The sequence below is a fragment of the Ranitomeya variabilis genome, chromosome 4 (genome assembly GCF_051348905.1).
Source record: "Ranitomeya variabilis isolate aRanVar5 chromosome 4, aRanVar5.hap1, whole genome shotgun sequence".
NCBI classification, from domain to species: domain Eukaryota; kingdom Metazoa; phylum Chordata; class Amphibia; order Anura; family Dendrobatidae; genus Ranitomeya; species Ranitomeya variabilis.
The window spans coordinates 695516699-695536346 of record NC_135235.1 but is presented as its reverse complement, the minus strand read 5'-3'; the positions used below and the strand labels follow the sequence as shown (position 1 = coordinate 695536346).

General features: G+C 45.7%; 1 protein-coding gene and 1 long non-coding RNA gene across 3 annotated transcripts in view; both read left to right on the top strand.

Annotated features, from left to right (window-relative positions):
• Positions 1-19648, top strand: part of LOC143767729 (uncharacterized) — a 400410-nt gene that overhangs the window by 196236 nt on the left and 184526 nt on the right. The gene's annotated exons all lie outside the window — the stretch shown is intronic.
• LOC143767664 (uncharacterized) overlaps positions 10110-19648 on the top strand; it is a 57211-nt gene continuing 47672 nt past the window's right edge. The window contains exons 1-5 of one of the 2 annotated variants that reach the window (XM_077256135.1): positions 10110-11154; positions 11284-11463; positions 11547-11670; positions 11754-11851; positions 12048-12138. In XM_077256135.1, the coding sequence (XP_077112250.1) occupies positions 11077-11154; positions 11284-11463; positions 11547-11670; positions 11754-11851; positions 12048-12138 (571 nt within the window). In that variant the 5' untranslated portion in view covers positions 10110-11076. The remainder of the gene's footprint in view (positions 11155-11283; positions 11464-11546; positions 11671-11753; positions 11852-12047; positions 12139-19648) is intronic. The other variant, XM_077256134.1, reaches the window with a different exon arrangement.

Sequence of the window (19648 nt, the reverse complement as noted above, 5' to 3'; positions counted from 1 at the left end):
CATTCCACTGTGTGTCGACCGCCCAGCGGCGAAATTCAGAACAGTAATCCTCTGCAAAACGCTCCCCCTGGCGAATAGTGTGTATCTTAGATTCTGCTAGAGCCATTCTGTCTGGATCATCGTAAATGTGTCCAAGAGCGGAAAAAAAACCTCTCCACAGAGTCAAATGCAGCAGAATCAGATGGCAAAGAAAACGCCCATGCTTGGGGGTCCCCGTTTAATAATGACAACACCAGGCCCTCACGCTGAGCCTCATTACCCAAGGAAATCGGGCACATACGGAAATATAGTTTGCAAGCTTCACGAAAAGAAACAAATTTACTGCGTTCCCCAGCACCTTTTCAGGCAAAGGAAACTTAGGCTCAGCAACTCTACCTGTAGCTCCAGCTTGCACATTAGATACTGCTAGTCCCTGGTGCTGCACTGCCCCCCTCAACTCAGTGACCTGTAGGGACAGCGCTGTTGTGGATTCTGTTTTTGGGCTCCCTCTGGTGGTTACAACTGGTACTGGGTGACTTTGGTGGGTTGCGGTCTCTGGTTTCCACCTGTCCATCAGAGGCTGGGTGTTTCCTATTTAACCTGGCTTTCCTGTCATTCCCTTGCCGGCTATCAATGTATCAGTGTGTCTCTGTTACCTTTGTTACCTGCTCCTAGGCCTTCAAGACAAGCTAAGTCTGGATTTCCCTGTTTCATGTTTGCTTTCATGTTTTTAGTCCAGCTTGCAGATATGTAATTCTCTGCTGCTGGTTGCTCTAGTGGGCTGAAATTACCACTCATGTGCCATGAGTTGGCACATGAGTTCAAGTAATTTCAGGATGGTATTTTGAAGGGTTTTAAGCTGACCGCGCAGTTCACCTTTTGTATCCTCTGCTATCTAGCTTAAGCGGGCCTCATTTTGCTGAATCTGTTTTCATAACTACGTTTGTGCCTTCCTCTCATTTCACCGTCATTATATGTGGGGGGCTGCTATTTCTGTGGGAATATTTCTCTGGAGGCAAGATAGGTCTGTGATTCTTCTGATAGGGGTAGCTAGATCTCCGGCTGGCGCGAGACGTCTAGAGTCCCCCCAGGAACGTTCCCCGGCTGCTGTTAGTTGAGTGTTGAGGTTCAGGATCGCGGTCAGCTCAGGTTCCATCTCCCTAGAGCTCGTCCTGTTTTTTGCCCGTGTTATGTGTTTAATTCCCTGCCATTGGGAACATGACACAGCGCCTCCAACTAGCGTGTTATGGTAGTCATGGGATCCATGGAATACAAATAATGTTGGCCAATTATAATGTCACGGGAAGCCTAGGTAGGCAAGAGCTAATAACCCGGGCCCCTGCGATTTCCCTCAGCCTAGGGAAATCCTGACTGACCCTCTCCCAGAGTTTACACTGATGGTGTGCATGTCTGGGCCTCCATCCTCACCCTATCTCCTGTTTCAACCCTAGGCTGAAACCACCACCCACCACCCAGTGAAGAGACCACACACCAATACCCACAGTTAGCACAGACAAGGATAATGGAAAATATGAACCACGCTGCAGTCACTCAGGAATACACAATAAATGCACAGGGAAAAACAAATACAAATATAGGAAGGAGAAAATATGACAAAGGGAAATACTCCACCAGATACGATACTCCTTCTCCTAGATCACCACTCCAGACCGAGATAACCAAGCACAAGACAGAAGCTATAATCGGCGACGCCCAATGTTCAGAAGAACTATTTAAAGGCAGTGGGCGTGGCCCAGCTTCCAATCCGAGCACCAGCTAAATTAACCCCGGACCAGCTAGATAAAATCTAGCCGACGCCACTGAGCACATAGTGGACAAAAGCGGAATTACCGCTGTCTGACGAACGCCCTAGTATGAACAGCGTCCGACATGACAAAAGGTGAAAGGATGGACTCTACATGCCTGGCTCCCACAGAGAAGCATGGAGGAGGAGGTGTGATGGTGTGGGGGTGCTTTGCTGGTGACACTGGGGGATTTATTCAAAATTGAAGGCATACTGAACCAGCATGGCTACCACAGCATCTTGCAGCGGCATGCTATTCCATCCGGTTTGCGTTTAATTGGACCATCATTTACTTTTCATCAGGACAATGACCCCAAACACACCTCCAGGCTGTGTAAGGGCTATTTGACCAAGAAGGAGAGTGATGGGGTGCTACGCCAGATGACCTGACCTCCACAGTCACCAGACCTGAACCCAATCGAGATGGTTTGGGGTGAGTTGGACCGCAGAGTGAAGGCAAAAGGGGAACTCCTTCAAGATTTTTGGAAGACCATTCCCGGTGACTACCTCTTGAAGCTCATCAAGAGAATGCCAAGAGTGTGCAAAGCAGTCATCAAAGCAAAAGGTGGCTACTTTGAGGAACCTAGAATATAAGACATATTTTCAGCTGTTTCACACTTTTTTGTTAAGTATATAATTCGACATGTGTTAATTCATAGTTTATGCCTTCAGTGTGAATGTACAATTTTCTTAGCCATGAAAATACAGAAAAATCTTTAAATGAGAAGGTGTGTCCAAACTTTTGGTCTGTACTGTATCTCTGTGATTCAAGGGGATAAAAATTCAAAGTTTTTCACCAAATTTCCTTTTTTTTTTTACAAATAAACGCAGGTAATATCAAATAAATTTTACCGCTATCATGAAGTACAATATGTCTCGAGAAAACCATTTCAGAATCACCGGGATCCATTGAAGCGTTCCAGAGTTATAACCTCATAAAGGGACAGTGGTCAGAATTGTAAAAATTGGCCCGGTCATTAACCCCTTAATCCCATATGACGTACTATCCCGTCAAGGTGACCTGGGACTTAATTCACAGTGACGGGATAGTACGTCATATGCGATCGGCCGCGCTCAAGGGGGGAGCGCGGCTGATCGCGGCCGGGTGTCAGCTGACTATCACAGCTGACATCCGGTATTATGTGCCAGGAGTGGTCACGGACCGCCCCTGGCACATTAACCTCTGGCAGATTGCGATCAAACATGATTGCAGTGTTCCGGCGGTATAGGGAAGCATCGCGCAGGGAGGGGGCTCCCTGCGTGCTTCCCTGAGACCCCCGGAGCAACGCGATGTAATCGCGTTGCTCCGAGGGTCTATTACCTCCTACTCCCTGCAGCAGGCCGCAAGATGGCCGCAGCATCCGGGTCCTGCAGGGAGGTGCTCCTGGAGCTGTGCACGTCAGATCGCCGATCTGACACAGTGCACAGCAAAGTGTCAGATCGGCAATCTTACACTATAACATCATTCCCCCCCCCCGGGGCAATGTTATAGTGTAAAAAAAAATAAATTCACATGTGTAAAAAAAAACAAAAAACAAAAAAAAAAAAAAAATGCAAAAAAAAAATAAATATATCGTTCCTATAAATACATTTCTTTATCTAAATAAAAAAAAACAATAAAAGAACACATATTTAGTATCGCCGCGTCCGTAGCGACCCAACCTATAAAACTGTCCCACTATTTAACTCCTTCAGTGAACACCGTAAAAAAAAAAAAAAAAGACAAAAAACAACGCTTTATTATCATACCGCCAAATAAAAAAAAAAGACGAATATAACGTCATCTTGTCCAGCAAAAAACGAGCCGCCATACAGCATCACCAAAGAAAAAATTAAAACTTTATAGTCCTCAGAATAAAGCGATGCAAAAATAATTTTTTTCTATAAAATAGTTTTTATCGTATAAAAGCACCAAAACATAAAAAAATGATATAAATGAGGTATCGCTGTAGTCGTACTGACCCGAAGAATAAAACTGTTTTACCCATTTTACCAAATGTGGAACGGTATAAACGCCTCCCCCAGAAGAAATTCATGAATAGCTGGTTTTTGGTCATACTGCCTCACAAAAATCGGAATAAAATGCGATCAAAAAATGGCACGTGCCCGAAAATGTTACAAATAAAATCGTCAACTCGTCCCGCAAAAAAACAAGACCTCACATGACTCTGTGGACCAAATTATGGAAAAATTATAGCTCTCAAAATGTGTTAACGCAAAAAACTATTGGGGTCTAATTTCTTCTCTTACCCTTGGGAAAATAAAAAATTGGGGGCGAAAAGATCTTTTTTGTGAAAAAATATGATTTTTTTATTTTTACGGCTCTGCATTATAAACTTATGTGAAGCACTTGTTGGGTCAAAGTGCTCACCACACATCTAGATAAGTTCCTTAAGGGGTCTACTTTCCAAAATGGTGTCACTTGTGGGGGTTTTCAATGTTTATGCACATCAGGGGCTCTCCAAACTCAACATGGCATCCCATCTCAATTCCAGTCAATTTTGCTTGAAAAGTCAAATGGTGCTCCTTAACTTCCGAGCTCTGCCATGCGCCCAAACAGTGGTTTACCCCCACATATGGTATATCGGGGTACTCAGGACAAATTGTGCAACAACTTTTCGGATCCATTTTCTCCTGTTACCCTTGGTAAAATAAAACAAATTGGAGCTGAAATAAATTTTGTGTGAAAAAAAGTTAAATGTTCATTTTTAATTAAACATTCCAAAAATTCCTGTGAAACACCTGAAGGGTTAATAAACTTCTTGAATGTGGTTTTGAGCATCTTGAGGGGTGCAGTTTTTAGAATGGTGTCACACTTGGGTATTTGCTATCATATAGACCCCTCAAAATGATTTCAAATGAGATGTGGTCCCTAAAAAAAAATGGTGTTGTAAAAATGAGACATTTCTGGTAAACTTTTAACCCTTATAACTCCCTAACAAAAAAAATTTTGGTTCCAAAATTGTGCTGATGTAAAGTAGACATGTGGGAAATGTTACTTATTAAGTATTTTGCGTGACATATCTCTGTGATTTAAGGGCATAAAAATTCAAAGTTGGAAAATTGTGAAATTTTCAAAATTTTTGCCAAATTTCCGTTTTTTTCACAAATAAACTCAAGTTATATCGAAGAAATTTTACCACTATCATGAAGTACAATATGACACGAGAAAACAATGTCAGAATCGCTAAGATGTATTGAAGCGTTCCAGAGTTATAACCTCATAAAGGGACAGTGGTCAGAATTGTAAAAATTGGCCCGGTCATTAACGTGCAAACCACCCTCGAGGCTTAAGGGGTTAACGTGCAAACCACCCTCGAGGCTTAAGGGGTTAAATGTATAAAATTTCGAGGAAAGAGGCACAAAATGGCAATTTTAAACCTTTTACTTGCTGTTCCAGATCTTCCATTTCTTAGAATATTTGTAAACACTGCTATTGTTAGCCGGAAATTTCCATTCCAGAGCGCTATGTTGGTGAAATTTGTCCAAAATATCTGAGAATTTGGGTGTTTTGGATTTTTTCCACCATAATGCCAATGCATTTTTGACAACTAGGAGGATCTGTATGATGACATATCTAACCGGGGGGTCAAATTGCTCCACATCAAGGGAAAGAAGCGCCCTTTGAGGGCAATCAAGGGTGATCACAAAGTTTTCAGAAAAGGAGTTAATATGGCGCGATACTTGGAACCAGAGATTTTTTATTATCGGACAACCAAAAAATAAGTGAAAGAGATTACCCCATTGTCCGCAGTCTCTCCAACATAAGGGAGAGTGTTCCTGGTTTATATGTGACAATCTGATGGGAGTGAGATACCATCTTGTCATTATTTTAAAATAGGACTCATGGAACGACATTGAAATATTTGACTGGTTTGTGTTTTTTATAGCGCTGTCCCATTGTTCAGTTCGCAAGTCTGTACCAAGGTCGGACTCCCACCTCTTCATATATATGTTTTTAGAGCTAACATTGTCCTTGATAAAGTACAGTGCCTTGCAAAAGCATTCGGCCCCCTGGAACTTATCAACCTTTTCCCACATATCATGCTTCAAACATAAAGATACCAAATGTAAATTTTTGGGGAAGAATCAACACCAAGTGGAACATAATTGTGAAGTTGAATGAAATTTATTGGTTATTTTATATTTTTTGTGGAAATTCAAAAACTGAAAAGTGGGACGTGCAATATTATTCAGCCCCCTTAATACTTTGTTGCGCCTCCTTTTGCTGCGATTACAGCTGCAAGTCGCTTGGGGTATGTCTCTATCAGTTTTGAACATCAAGAGACTGAAATTCTTGCCCATTCTTCCTTGGCAAACAGCTCGAGCTCAGTGAGGTTTGATGGAGATCGTTTGTGAACAGCAGTTTTCAGCTCTTTCCACAGATTCTTGATTGAAGTCTGGACTTTGACTTGGCCATTCTAACACCTGGATACGTTTACTTGTGAACCATTCTATTGTAGATTTTGCTCTATGTTTTGGATCATTGTCTTGTTGGAAGACAAATCTCCATCCCAGTTTTTATTATCGGACAACCAAAAAATAAGTGAAAGAGATTACCCTGTTGTCCGCAGTCTCTCCAACATAAGGGAGAGTGTTCCTGGTTTATATGTGACAATCTGATGGGAGTGAGATACCATCTTGTCATTATTTTAAAATAGGACTCATGGAACGCCATTGAAGATTTTGCTTTATGTTTTGGATCATTGTGTTGTTGGAAGACAAATCTCCATCCCAGTCTCAGGTCCTGTATTTGGCATTGTTGACAGAAAGTTCCCTTTTGGTTTCATGTGAGCAGAGCACCTTCTTCCACATGTTTGGTGTGTCTCCCAGGTGGCTTGTTGCAAACTTTAAAAGATACTTTTTATGGATATCTGTGAGAAATGGCTTTCTTCTTGCCACTCTTCCATAAAGGCCAGATTTGTGCAGTTTACGACTGATTGTTGTCCTATGGACAGACTGTCCCACCTAAGCTGTAGATCTCTGCAGTTCATCCAGAGTGATCATGGGCCTCTTGGCTGCATCTCTGATCAGTCTTCTCCTTGATTGAGATGAAAGTTTAGCGGGACGGCCCGGTCTTGGTAGATTTGCAGTGGTATGATACTCCTTCCATTTCAATATGATCGCTTGCACACTGCTCCTTGGGTTGTTTAAAGTTTTGGAAATCATTTTGTAACCAAATCCGGCTCCAAACTTCTCCACAACAGTATCATGGACCTGCCTGTTGTGTTCCTTGGTCTTCATGATGCTCTTTGTGCTTCAAACAGAAGCCTGAGACTATTACAGAGCAGGAGCATTTATACGGAGACTTGATTACACACAGGTGGATTATATTTATCATCATTAGGCATTTAGGACAACATTGGATCATTCAGAGATCCACAATGAACATCTGGAGTAACTGAAAGTAAAGGGGCTGAATAATATTGCACGCCGCACTTTTCAGTTTTTGAATTTCCACAAAAATTTAAAATAACCAATAAATTTCATTCAACTTCACAATTGTGTTCCACTTGGTGTTGATTCTTCACCAAAAAGTTACATTTGGTATCTTTATATTTGAAGCATGATATGTGGGAAAAGGTTGAAAAGTTCCAAGGGGGCCGAATACTTTCGCAAGGCAGTGTATATATATATATATAGGTTACTTCGGCTCCAAATGTTTTTATTGTTTAGGTTGCACGGCAGTGAAGAAAGGATTACAAGATTCAAGGCTTTACCGGTCAGGAGTTTTTGTATACTGACCTTTAGCATAATAATAAGGACCAGTTCAGAAGAGGGTAAGTTGTATTTAGATTTTATCTCACTGAATGTGAGGAATTTAATCCCATTGTGAATATTCCCAATTCTCTGTGATTGTATTCAGGGACCCGGCTGAAATAAGCCCCTAGAATCCCGGCACCTCCGGGGAGGAGATTGTGTGTTTGCATGACCACTGACTGCTATCAGTTCGGCAGTTAGCTTGTGCTCCTGTGAGTCTAACAGGGCGCAGTGCTTTCCTTTCACGGCTACTCTGTGAAGTAACAGAGCTAGCCTATACCGCCAAATAGTGCCGCCATTCACTAGCAGCAGGTTCTCCTGCACGGTGGACCCCGGGCTGCGAACGCACCAATAATAATAAACATCTATATTTACTCGGTGCGTTCCGCTAGCCCTAACATACACAGATAGGAATAATAGAGGGAAATATTGGGGAACAATACATGTAATATTGAGATGGATCCAATCATTGTTTTATTAAAAAAAATCTACTTATTAAACGAACAAAGCTCCGCTCCATACACACACGGCTCTGCTCAGTACAAACATGGCTCCTGTCCATACACAAACAACTCAGCACCGTACAACCTGTACACAGGCAGCTCCACTCCATATATCTCGTACACACACAGCTGACGGCTCTGCTACATCCACACTGTAAACCCCTCCTGACCCCACACATAAACTTCCCCTCATCCAGCACCATGACAACCAGCACGGCAGAGTCCTGCATACACTGAGGCCCCTGATCATGTGACCCCTGACTCCTCCCCTCCTGTGACCTCATCACAGGTCCTGTACACACAGAAAAGCCATATATGTGGGTTAAGCCTTGACCCCCGGAAATGACGTCACACCTGGAAGGAGCCCATACACTCTAGCTTCTACCCATATATGTGGAGTGCGCGAGGTCGGTGCTGGAGGCTCCATTATTTTCTATGTGGAGTGCGGCTCTGCAGGTGGAGGTTGGTGCTGGAGGCTCCATTATTCTCTATGTGGAGTGCGGCTCTGCGGGTGAAGGTCGGTTCTGGAGGCTCCATTATTCTCTATGTGGAGTGCGGCTCTGCGGGTGGAGGTCGGTGCTGGAGGCTCCATTATTCTCTATGTGGAGAGCTGCTCTGCGGGTGGAGGTCGGTGCTGGAGGCTCCATTATTCTCTATGTGGAGTGCGGCTCTGCGGGTGGAGGTCGGTGCTGGAGGCTCCATTATTCTCTATGTGGAGTGCGGCTGTGCGAGTGGAGGTCGGTGCTTGAGGGTCCATTATTCTCTATGTGGAGTGCGGCTCTGCAGGTGGAGGTCGGTGCTGGAGGCTCCATTATTCTCTATGTGGAGTGGTGCTCTGCGGGTGGAGGTCGGTGCTGGAGGCTCCATTATTCTCTATGTGGAGTGCGGCTCTGCGGGTGGAGGTCGGTGCTGGAGGCCCCATTATTCTCTATGTGGAGTGCGGCTCTGCGGGTGGAGGTCGGTGCTGGAGGCTCCATTATTCTCTATGTAGAGTGCGGCTCTGCAGGTGGAGGTCGGTGCTGAAGGCTCCATTATTCTCTGTGGAGTGCGGCTCTGCGGGTGGAGGTCGGTGCTGGAGGCTCCATTATTTTCTATGTGGAGTGCGGCTCTGCAGGTGGAGGTTGGTGCTGGAGGCTCCATTATTCTCTATGTGGAGTGCGGCTCTGCGGGTGGAGGTTGGTGCTGGAGGCTCCATTATTCTCTATGTGGAGTGCGGCTCTGCGGGTGGAGGTCGGTGCTGGAGGCCCCATTATTCTCTATGTGGAGTGCGGCTCTGCGGGTGGAGGTCGGTGCTGGAGGCTCCATTATTCTCTATGTGGAGTGCGGCTCTGCGAGTGGAGGTCGGTGCTTGAGGGTCCATTATTCTCTATGTGGAGTGCGGCTCTGCGAGTGGAGGTCGGTGCTGGAGGCTCCATTATTCTCTATGTGGAGTGCGGCTCTGCGGGTGGAGGTCGGTGCTGGAGGCTCCATTATTCTCTATGTAGAGTGCGGCTCTGCAGGTGGAGGTCAGTGCTGAAGGCTCCATTATTTTCTATGTGGAGTGCGGCTCTGCGAGTGGAGGTCGGTGCTTGAGGGTCCATTATTCTCTATGTGGAGTGCGGCTCTGCAGGTGGAGGTCGGTGCTGGAGGCTCCATTATTCTCTATGTGGAATGTGGCTCTGCGGGTGGAGGTCGGTGCTGGAGGCTCCATTATTCTCTATGTGGAGTGCGGCTCTGCGGGTGGAGGTCGGTGCTGGAGGCTCCATTATTCTCTATGTGGAGTGCGGCTCTGCGGGTGGAGGTCGGTGCTGGAGGCTCCATTATTCTCTATGTGGAGTGCGGCTCTGCGGGTGGAGGTCGGTGCTGGAGGCCCCATTATTCTCTATGTGGAGTGCGGCTCTGCGGGTGGAGGTCGGTGCTGGAGGCTCCATTATTCTCTATGTGGAGTGCGGCTCTGCGAGTGGAGGTCGGTGCTTGAGGGTCCATTATTCTCTATGTAGAGTGCGGCTCTGCAGGTGGAGGTCGGTGCTGGAGGCTCCATTATTCTCTATGTGGAGTGCGGCTCTGCGGGTGGAGGTCGGTGCTGGAGGCTCCATTATTCTCTATGTAGAGTGCGGCTCTGCAGGTGGAGGTCGGTGCTGAAGGCTCCATTATTTTCTATGTGGAGTGCGGCTCTGCGAGTGGAGGTCGGTGCTTGAGGGTCCATTATTCTCTATGTGGAGTGCGGCTCTGCAGGTGGAGGTCGGTGCTGGAGGCTCCATTATTCTCTATGTAGAGTGCGGCTCTGCAGGTGGAGGTCGGTGCTGGAGGCTCCATTATTCTCTATGTGGAGTGCGGCTCTGCGGGTGGAGGTCGGTGCTGGAGGCTCCATTATTCTCTATGTGGAGTGCGGCTCTGTGAGTGAAGGTCGGTGCTGGAGGCTCCATTATTCTCTATGTGGAGTGCGGCTCTGCAGGTGGAGGTCGGTGCTGAAGGCTCCATTATTTTCTATGTGAAGTGCGGCTCTGCGGGTGGAGGTCGGTGCTGGAGGCTCCATTATTCTCTATGTGGAGTGCGGCTCTGCGGGTGAAGGTCGGTTCTGGAGGCTCCATTATTCTCTATGTGGAGAGCTGCTCTGCGGGTGGAGGTCGGTGCTGGAGGCTCCGTTATTCTCTATGTGGAGTGTGGCTCTGCGGGTGGAGGTCGGTGCTGGAGGCTCCATTATTCTCTATGTGGAGTGCGGCTCTGCGGGTGGAGGTCGGTGCTGGAGGCTCCATTATTCTCTGCGTTATGGAAGATGAGTCTATGAGAGAAACGTATTCAGCTGCCGACTCTGAAGAAGAAACTGCTTGTTGTCTGTGGCCTAGATATATAGGTTTTATTAGTAGATGTCAAAGAAGAAAACTAAATGGTGTAAAATAATCTCATATGTTTCCCTTATTATCTCCAGTAATTGTATTATTACACAGGATTTTTATGATATTACATCGGCTCATCTTCTCATTCATGTCTCGGATCTTCTCAGTGAAGATCCTTCCATAGAAGAGAATTTTTTTGGCTTATCCATCAAAGATGGATATGGACAGAGACAAGATGGCGGAGAAGATATTACACCTCACCCTAGAGATCCTCTTCCGGCTTACTGGAGAGGTGAGAGATTCTGATGACGTCACATTACATCATTCTTATCTGTGGGAATAACAGATGGATAGAACTGGAGAGGTGAGGACTCTGGAAATGTCTGTAGTGAGATTTATTAATGTGTCTCTCCATAACCAGGATTACACAGTAGTGAAGAAGACCTCTAGTGAGCGCTGTCAGGACCCTGTGTCTGAGGGATGGGGAAGACCCCTGAGCCCAATCACTGAGCCTCAACCTCACCCCCTGATACATAAGGACATCAATGACCTGAAGATCCTAGAACTCACCTACAAGATGATTGAGCTGCTGACTGGAGAGGTGACACTGCTGGGAATGCTGGGACATTATACAGTAAAGCTATGAAGGGATCGGGGGGATGACGGTATCATTGTATGTGTCAGGTTACTATAAGGTGTCAGGATGTCGCTGTCTATTTCTCCATGGAGGAGTGGGAGTATTTAGAAGGACACAAAGATCTGTACAAGGACGTCATGATGGAGGTTCCTCAGCCCCTCACATCACCAGGTAATAGACAGGACTAAATACACACGGCCTATAATTATCTGTATGTAAAGAATGAAGTCAGTCCCTGTATGTGTTTCCTCCAGATCTATCCAGTAAGAGGACAACACCAGAGAGATGTCCCCGTCCTCTTCTTCCACAGGACTGTAAACAAGAAGATCCCAATGTTCCTCAGGATCATCAGGTAGATGGAGAGAAGGTGTCAGGAGATCTCCCCTATGATGTGTAGACGGCTGTGAAGGTCTTGTGCTCAGTGTTGTTTTATCCACCAGTTTTATGTTTTATACTTGTGTAATGAGAACAGTGGAGATGGCAGGATTAGAGCTGATCACAGATGTGACTTCTTCGTCTCTCTGTGATTGATACAATATATGTTTCAGGGTGAAGATCTGACCCATATTAATACTACAGAGACATATGTGAGGGGTGATGAGCGGTGTAAAGAGGAGATTCCTACATATGACTACCCAGGTGAGTAGTAACCACTAAGTATAGAGAAGTAAAGAAGTAGTTCAGTCATGTCACACTATCCCAATAACTGGGTATTGAAAGCTCTTTTCTATAGAGCTTACAATCTGGGAAATCCACCTACCAACATAAATTAGGAGGCACTGACCATTACCTGTCCAGGTCTGTAAACTACAAAGCCAAATGACAAAGACAAAAGAGCACCACGCAGTCATAGAGTCCAAACATAGAACAACACTTTATTGGATAAAATTATACATATAACAACCAGAGAGTTAGTGTTAGAAAGGGCTAAAAGATGACAAAAATGCCAGCTCAATTTCTCACAAAATTGGAATATCATCAAAAAGTTAATTTATTTCAGTTCTTCAATACAAAAAGTGAAACTGATATATTTTATAGAGTCATTTACAAGCAGAGTGATTTATTTCAAGTGTTTATTTCTGTTAATGTTGATGATTATGGCTTACAGCCAATGAAACCCCAAAAGCCATTACTTCAGTCAATTATAATAATTAATGAAAAACACCTGCAAAGGCTTCCTAAGCTTTACAAAAAGTCCCTTAGTCTGTTTCAGTAGCTCCACAATCATGGGAAACACTGCTGACTTGATAAATGTCAATAAAGCAGTCACTGACACTCCACAAGGAGGGAAAGCCACAAAAGGACATTGCTAAAGAAACTGGCTGTTCACAGAGTGCTGTATCCAAGCATATTAATGGAAAGTTGAGTGGAAGGTAAAAGTGTGGTAGAAAAAGGTGCACAAACAACCGCGATAACCACAGCTTTGAAAGGATTGTTAAGTAAAGGCCATTCAAAAATTTGGGGAAGATTCACAAGGAGTGGACTGCTGCTGGAGTCATTGCTGCAAGAGCCACCACACACAGACGTATCAAGTACATGGGCTACAAGTGTCTCATTCCTTGTGTCAAGCTATTCGTAACCAACAGACAATGCCAGAAGCGTCTTCCCTAGGCCAAGGAGAAAAAGAACTGGACTGTTGCTCAATGATCCAAGGTGGTGTTTTCAGATGAAAGTGAATTTTGCTTTTCATTTAGCAATGAATATCTCAGAGTCTGCAGGAAGAGTGGAGAGACAGACAATCCAAACTGCTTGAATTTGAGGTCTAGTGTGAAGTTTCCACAATCAGTGATGGTTTGGGGAGCCATGTCATCTGCTGGTGTAGGTCCACTGTGTGTTATGAAGACCAAAGTCAGCGCAGCTGTCTACCAGGACATTTTAGAGCACGTCATGCTTCCCTCTGCCGACAAGCTTTTTGGAGATGAAAATTTCATTTTCCAGCAGGACTTGGCACCTGTCCACACTGCCAAAATTACCAATACCTGGTTTAAAAACAGCAGTATCACTGTTCTTGATTAGCCAGCAAACTCACCTGACCTTAACCTCATAGAGAATTCATGGGGTATTGTCAAGAGGAAGATGAGACACCAGACCCAACAATGCAGACGAGCTGAAGACTGCTATCAAAGCAACCTGAGCTTCCATAACACCTCAGTAGTGCCACAGGCTGATCGCCTCCATGTCACACCGCATTGATGCAGTAATTGATCCAAAAGGAGCCCCAACTAAGTATTGAGCACATTTACTGAGCATACATTTCGGTAGGCCAACATTTTTGATTTTAAAATAATTTTTCAAGCTGGTGTTATAAGGTATTCTAACTTACTGAGATAATGACTTTTGGGTTTTCATTGGCTGTAAGCCATAATCATCATCATTATCAGAAAGAAACACTTGAAATAGATCACTCTGTTTTTAATGACTCTATGTAATATGTGAGTTTCACTTTTTGTATTGAAGAACTGAAATACATTAACTTTTTGATGATTTTCTGATATTGTGAGAAGCACTTGTATGTAAAGCACCCTCCTTAGGCTGCCGTCACATTAGCAGTATTTGGTCAGTATTTTACATCAGTATTTGTAAGCCAAAACCAGGAGTGGTTGATAAATGCAGAAGTGGTGCATATGTTTCTATTAGACTTTTCCTCTTTGTTCCACTCCTGGTTTTGGCTTACAAATACTGATGTAAAATACTGACCAAATACTGCTAGTGTGACAGCAGCCTTAGTAGGGAGGTGCCTGAACAACTCCTGTATTTTCTCTACTTAGTCTGTGTATGTAAGTAGTATGTAGCCAGGTCCCTGCTCCATAACCTGTTCCTGATTCCCATGTTGTCTATATATGTTCCTGAAACCTGTGTTGATTGAATTAGCACCAGTGTCCTTCCTGGCTTGTCTCAAAATCTGCACTGTTTGAACAAGGATCAGTGTCTGTCATCTGGGTGAGCCAGAATCCATACCATCTGTATATTCTCCTATAGCTGGTCTACCAGTATCCAAATCCTGTACTGCCCGTGACTCCGAATCCATGTCCTTGACTGCCATCCTGACCCATTGGGTGAGCTTCTACAGTACCAGGGACTGCCCAGGACTGTTACCCAACGGCTATCTGCAGTACAAGCCTAACTCCATTATGAGAAGCTCTAGCAAAAACCAAGTAGCCACTCCTGGTTCTTCAACTATCGTCGAGCAGGAGCCTAATCCCTGGCTGACCCTGGAGAAGGATGGGGTAATCACTAGTCAGCCCCCACTACAACTAAAAACAAATAAGGTAAACAAAGTAGGGAATACACTTAGCTTGAGAAGACACCAAAGAGGTCACGCCAGCTATCCTTCCAAGAGAACACCAAGAAGGAGCTAGTTGATTACAAGTACTTCCAACCAGACAAAGGGAAATAGTAGAACTATCACCGGCTCCTTGCTGAAGCGACTAAAGGAATTTAAACATCCAGCAAAGGTGTGTTAATCAGCAGTAGTGAAGATCACTGCTAGGTCCTAGAGGGAGAAGGATATCACTTTGCAACAGAGGTACAAGATCCAGAAATTGCCTGCAGAGCTCAGCGCAAAGACCTTCTGTAGCCGGATCCAGAATGACTGACTGATGCACCCGTGACAGTATCCTCCCCTTCTATGAGTGGCCTCCGGACACTCAGGACCTGGTTTTTCAGGATGAGGCATGGAACGAACGAACCAGCCTAGGGGAATTCACCTCTGATGCAGAAACCCACATCCTCTCTTCTGGATCATATTACCTCCAGTGCATTAAGTACTACAGGACACAATGTTGAAAACGGGAATAAACAATCATCAAAATCTGGAACTCCAAATTACCATCAATAAGGATTGAGGGCGGCAGCAGGGAGAGGACTCAAGAAGTTCTACATATTTATTGAGTAAAGACCTGTGGAACACATTGTGGATCTTAAGAGCCTGAGGTAACTCAAGAATGACTGGTTATTTTAAAGGGACCAATAAACCTAGGTCCCAGCTTCCAGGAAGGGATTTTCAACTTCATATTCCTGGTTGATATCCACAAAAAGTCATTCACATTTAGGTCTGGACCTGTCGAGTGTTTCCTGTCAGCAATAGGTTTCTACCTGTCTCCCATGATCCTCAAATTACTCTGAGCCCCTCGCCACACAGAGGAGGGAGATAAAGCAAAACATTCCTCCTCAGAAACTCCTGAAGCCCCCTCCCTCACTAAAAGTACCAAACTGTGGAAGGAAACTGTATGCACAAACAAATACTGACCTGCCGGTAGATTCTTGGCAATGATTATTAATAGCATACTCGGCCAACGGTAAGTAAGATGCTCAATCCTTCTGGTTTTCAGAGATAAAACACCTGAGATAAGCCTCTAAATTCTGATTAATGCGTTCGTTATGTCCATGCAACTGAGGATGGAAAGAAGAGGAAAAGAACAGCTGCACCCCAGTCGAGAACAGAAAACTTTCCAGAACTTGGAAACAAATTGGGTCCGATGTAACACAACAGCGGAGGGAACCCCGTGAAGCTTCATGATCTCATCAAAAACCTGAGCGATAGTCTTAGCATTCAGAAGCAGCGTCGGACTGGAGTACCTTGGGCCCACCAGAGAAAAATAATTCTTGAGGCCCACCATGCAGTTTAAAAATACCACACAGGATAGATCCTATATGCCACACCACACATGAGAGCTGACAGATCCTCTATATACAACACCACACAGGAGAGCTGACAGATCTCTCTATATACTACACCACACAGGAGAGCTGACAGATCCTCTATATACTACACCACACGGGAGAGCTGACAGATCTCTCTATATATACTACACCACACAGGAGAGCTGACAGATCCTCTATATACTACACCACACGGGAGAGCTGACAGATCCTCTATGTACTACACCACACAGGAGTGCTGACAGATCCTCTATATACTATACCACACAGGAGAGATGACAGATCCTCTATATACTACACCACACGGGAGAGCTGACTGATCCACTATATACTACACCATACAGGAGAGCTGACAGATCCTCTATATACTACATCACACAGGAGAGCTGACAGATCCTTTATGTACTACACCACACAGGAGAGCTGACAGATCCCTTATATACACATTATATATATATATATATATATGTGTATCTAATATATAATTGACTAGAATACTACTTCCTGCAATTTGTGCCAACTTCCGTGGCTTTGTCCGGAGATAATGTCCGGAGATAATGTCCGAAGCTAATGTCCGGAGCTAATGTCCGGAGATAAGTGACGTCACCAGTGTCCTACACCCAGGCAGAGCACAGGGGCCCCAGGCAGCATATGGGGCCCCAGGCAGAGCACAGGGGCCCCAGGCAGCATATGGGGCCCCAGGCAAAGCACAGTGGTCCCAGGCAGAGCACAGGGGCCCCAGGCAGCCTATGGGGCCCCAGGCAGAGCACAGTGGCCCCAGGCAGAGCACAGGGGCCCCAGGCAGCATATGGGGCCCCAGGCAGAGCACAGGGGCCCCAGGCAGCATATGGGGCCCCAGGCAGAGCACAGTGGCCCCAGGCAGAGCACAGGGGCCCCAGGCAGAACATGGGGCCCCAGGCAGAGCACAGTGGCCCCAGGCAGCATATGGGGCCCCAGGCAGAGCACAGTAGTCCCAGGCAGAGCACAGGGGCCCCAGGCAGCTTATGGGGCCCCAGGCAGAGCACAGTGGCCCCAGGCAGAACATGGGGCCCCAGGCAGAGCACAGTGGCCCCAGGCAGAGCACAGGGGCCCCAGGCAGAACATGGGGCCCCAGGCAGAGCACAGGGGCCCCAGGCAGCCTATGGGGCCCCAGGCAGAGCACAGTGGCCCCAGGCAGAACATGGGGCCCCAGGCAGAGCACAGGGGCCCCAGGCAGAGCACAGGGGCCACAGGCAGCATATGGGGCCCCAGGCAGAGCACAGTGGTCCCAGGTAGAGCACAGGGGCCCCAGGCAGCCTATGGGGCCCCAGGCAGAGCACAGGGGCCCCAGGCAGAGCACAGGGGCCCCAGGCAGCATATGGGGCCCCAGGCAGAGCACAGTGGCCCCAGGCAGAGCACAGGGGCCCCAGGCAGAACATGGGGCCCCAGGCAGAGCACAGGGGCCCCAGGCAGCATATGGGGCCCCAGGCAGAGCACAGGGGCCCCAGGCAGCATATGGGGCCCCAGGCAGAGCACAGCGATATTTTGGACCACTGTGCGGTGTTTCAGACCCCCTGTGTGATGTCTGGGGCCCTGTTCTTAAGTATATTAAAGATTAAAGTAACGTATATTAAAGTATATTATAGATCAAATTTGACACGTTTATGAGCACCATTGAGTGATATACTCAAGAATGACATAATTTTTCAACATTTTATGGTTTCAAACTGTAAACACTCAGAGTTTTTTTTACTTCAACCAGAAAACCTTAACGGTTCATAAAAAACTTGACTGTTCAGGATATGATAAAAGTCATAGTATTCTGAATCTTTAACTTATAAAGATACCTTTACATGGGGTGATTATTGGTTCCAGAGAGGCTTTCGGCCGATAATCGTACACATGGCTGGTGACAGGACAATACAATATAAACGTTCAAAGGTAAACACTGATAACATTAAAATCTAATATATATTTGCCTAGAATACTACTTCCGGCAATTTGTGCCAACTTCCGTGGCTTTGTCCGGAGATAATGTCCGGAGATAAGTGACGTCACCAGCGTCCTACACCCGCTCAGGGTGGACAAAGATATATGCCTTCGTGGTGCGCGGCACTTTTCTGATTGGTCGCTCGCGGCAGGCGGCAACCAATCAGAAATGTGCCGTACTGTCAAGAATTGTCAAGAGCTGGTGAGTGCAGCCATTTTTTGTTCTTTCTTACTATTATTTATTAATTGTATTATTCTTACATTTGAATAAATAAAGTATATATGGATTCTAGACTCCCGATTCTTTAGAATCGGGCTGCCATCTAGTATATACATAATCACATTAATCCCATAATCCGACAATTAAATTGGCAATAGCACTTCGATCATAGATGCTTACAAACGTTTACCTAATAAGGTATGAAGTGACTAGAAGATGAGTGAATGAAAAAACATTTTTTTTATTAACATAATGTTAAAAACAGATAATATATAAAAAGACAGAAAGATGTAATAATGGGACCTCCAAAACAAGTCAGGGCGTGACACTTGAAAAGTGATGGTTTGTGTTAGGAGTCGAGTTCCCGCCACTGCACAGGGGGAATCTCGAGCCATGTCTGCTGCGGTCTCCCATTCTGCATCAGCCGCAGTGGAGCCTGCTCAGTGGAGACGTCTCACTGAATCTGGTACTGTGCAAAGGGTTACTGCTGCCTCTCCAGGCTCTGCTATTGTACCCTGCACTGGTCTGCGGCGAGCAGGCTTTTCTGGGACTAAGTCCTGCTTTGCACACACTGAGCATGCCCAGGGTAAGATCTCTCATTGGAGATCAAGGGCCACATGCTCAGGTACTGCAGCAACTTCCATTGGTCCTCCAGGAAGGTCATGTACCTGATCAAGTTCTGTGGAAGTCTTCCATTGGTCCTTCTTGGAAGGTCCTGAAGTTGCTGCAGCTTTAAAAGGTTCTCATGACCGCATGGCCATGCCCTAGTGTCAATGTATGTATGCGCTCAGCGCCAGTGAGGTCATGTGTGTGTGTGTGTGTGTGTGTGTATTCAGGGACCCGGCTAAAATAAGCCCCTAGAATGCTGGCACCTCCGGCGAGGAGTTTCATGTGAGTGGATTCAGGGCTGGCGTATAGCCATCAGAATTCTGGCTCCACCGGAGAGGAGCTGCGTGTTTGCATTTGACTGCATGACCACCATCTGCTCTACTAAGTAGCTGTGTTCCCCTGTGAAGCTAACAGGGTACAGCATTCTCTTTACTAACGGACTCTGTGAAGTAACAGAGTTCGTTTATACTACTATATATATGCGTTCCTCCAACCCTAACAGTTTGTGATCTGACAGCAACTGGAAAGAGGCCCTATAGAGTGGTTAGGTGGACTTGCTATAGTGGATGGACACGATAAGGCGTCTCATTGTTCCCTTACACAATCCTAACCAAAAAAAGGGGAACCCTGACCAGAAGAAACGACAGTAATGATCATCCCACAAAGTGCCCAAATTGCGAAAGATTAAGT